The sequence below is a fragment of the Echinops telfairi genome, unplaced genomic scaffold (genome assembly GCF_000313985.2).
Source record: "Echinops telfairi isolate 266 unplaced genomic scaffold, ASM31398v2 ScPeMD7_7458;HRSCAF=8496, whole genome shotgun sequence".
NCBI classification, from domain to species: Eukaryota; Metazoa; Chordata; class Mammalia; order Afrosoricida; family Tenrecidae; genus Echinops; species Echinops telfairi.
The window spans coordinates 51,006,314-51,007,993 of NW_022111358.1; the positions used below are offsets into that span (position 1 = coordinate 51,006,314).

The following is a 1,680-nucleotide window of genomic DNA, read 5'->3' on the forward strand; positions in this document are numbered from 1 at the left end:
GGGTTTTAGCTGTCTTTGAAGAAAACCATGCTCTTCCCTCCGAGGGGCGAGTTATAGTCAAGGGCAGAGTCCTGCATGTGTACATAGAGAGAAGCTTCGTCGTTCATTCATTATTATGTAATAAAGTGGGTGTCTGCTCATTACTGATACCAAAGTGAACTGAAACAGACCGTGGGAGAGGAAGGGCAGAAAGGACAACCCCCTGTCCCTGGTTTGTAACTGAATGTCTCTGCTAGGAACCAGCACCCAGGCAGGAGGACTAGGAGCTCACCACGAATACCAAGATGGCAGGCTCCTCGCTGTTCCAAATGCGGGTAGTCCATCTGGACCTTAAAGGAGCACCACCGAAAGTCTCGTACCTCTCGGAGGTAAGGATCCCTTTAATCTCTCAAGAATCACCTGTTGCCTTGGGTTCAGGCTTTAAAGTTGTGAACAATATTCTGTAGCAAGGCGTGCTTCGAGAGAAGAAAGAAAGAAGGTATTCTGAGAATACAGCCGTGGGGCAGGGCAGTAGCAGGCATGGTTTTTCATTTCCCCGAATCCCTTCATGAAAAGGAACAGAGCAATCAGAGTAGCAAGGGACAGGAAGGGAGGAAGGAAGAAGAATTCCAGCATTCCCATGACTGCTCGTGTGTGGTGCCAAACCACAGACAGCCTGGCACCCATGTGAGGTTAGCAGCTGGACAAGAGGTGGCAGAGACAAGGGAATTCCAGCTGTGCAAAGATCACAGGACATACAGGAGAGCCTGGAAAGCAAAGATTTCCCCTCACAGAGGGAATAGGAAAGTTTTCACAGGCTCAGCTGAGGGTGAGGATGCGAAGACCCATAAGAGCATGCTGAGAAGGCCCAAAGCCTCGGAGCTCAAGGGAATACCTCACAGAGGCTCTTCCAGAGGAGCCAGCCCCACACAGAGATGAAGACATTAGGGAAAGTCTCTACCTGGAGCTGGGCACGAACACTCAGTAAAGGAGAGAGACGTTTCAATACCAGGGAAAGGGATCCAGGGGGAACACATATAAAAGATTGCTGTAGCTACACCACCTTCAGGAGAGAGTACCACTCCATGTCAAGACAACCAAGAATCCTCACAACTAGACCAACAGGTCTCGTGATTAATGGAGAATTGCTTGTCAAGAATCTCATTTTTCTTGGATCCACAATCAGTGCTCATGGAAGCAACAAGCAAGTGTCAAGTGATCTACTGCACAGGGCAAATCTGCTGCGCACGCTGTCACTCTAAAGACAAAGGTGCCCCTGACCGAAGCCGTGTGCTTTCCATCACCTCATAAGCGTGGGACAGCTAGACACTGAGGCAGGAAGACCAAAGACGGATGGACACATTTGCATTACGGTGTGGCTGCAACATATGAGAGTACCAGGGACTGGCAGAAGAATGACAGACCACCTTTGAGGAAGCACAGCTAGAACGCTCCTTAGAAGCAAGGATGGCGAGACATCACTGTTCCCTAGAAAAGGGCACCATGCTTGGTAGAGTGGAGGGTCAGTGGAAAAGAGCAAGGCTGTCGAAATGGATCAACACGGCAGCTGCAACAACGGGATCAGACAACAGTAGTGAGATGGCGCTGTGGCTTCTGCTGTGCATCAGGACCCTCCGAGTTGGAAGTCGACGGCACCTAACAAGAGCTGCACGCAGCCCCTTGTTCTAACGCTTGGTGATA

General features: G+C 50.2%; 1 protein-coding gene across 8 annotated transcripts in view; it reads left to right on the plus strand.

Annotated features, from left to right (window-relative positions):
* Positions 1 to 1,680, plus strand: part of HEXD (hexosaminidase D) — a 14,872-nt gene that overhangs the window by 2,079 nt on the left and 11,113 nt on the right. For 6 of the 8 annotated variants that reach the window (XM_045299429.1, XM_045299428.1, XM_045299425.1 and 3 more), the window contains one exon: positions 237 to 368. In XM_045299429.1, the coding sequence (XP_045155364.1) occupies positions 285 to 368 (84 nt within the window). In that variant the 5' untranslated portion in view covers positions 237 to 284. Of the gene's footprint in view, positions 1 to 236; positions 369 to 1,680 lie in introns of those variants that run through there. The other 2 variants (XM_045299431.1, XM_045299432.1) reach the window with 1 other exon arrangement.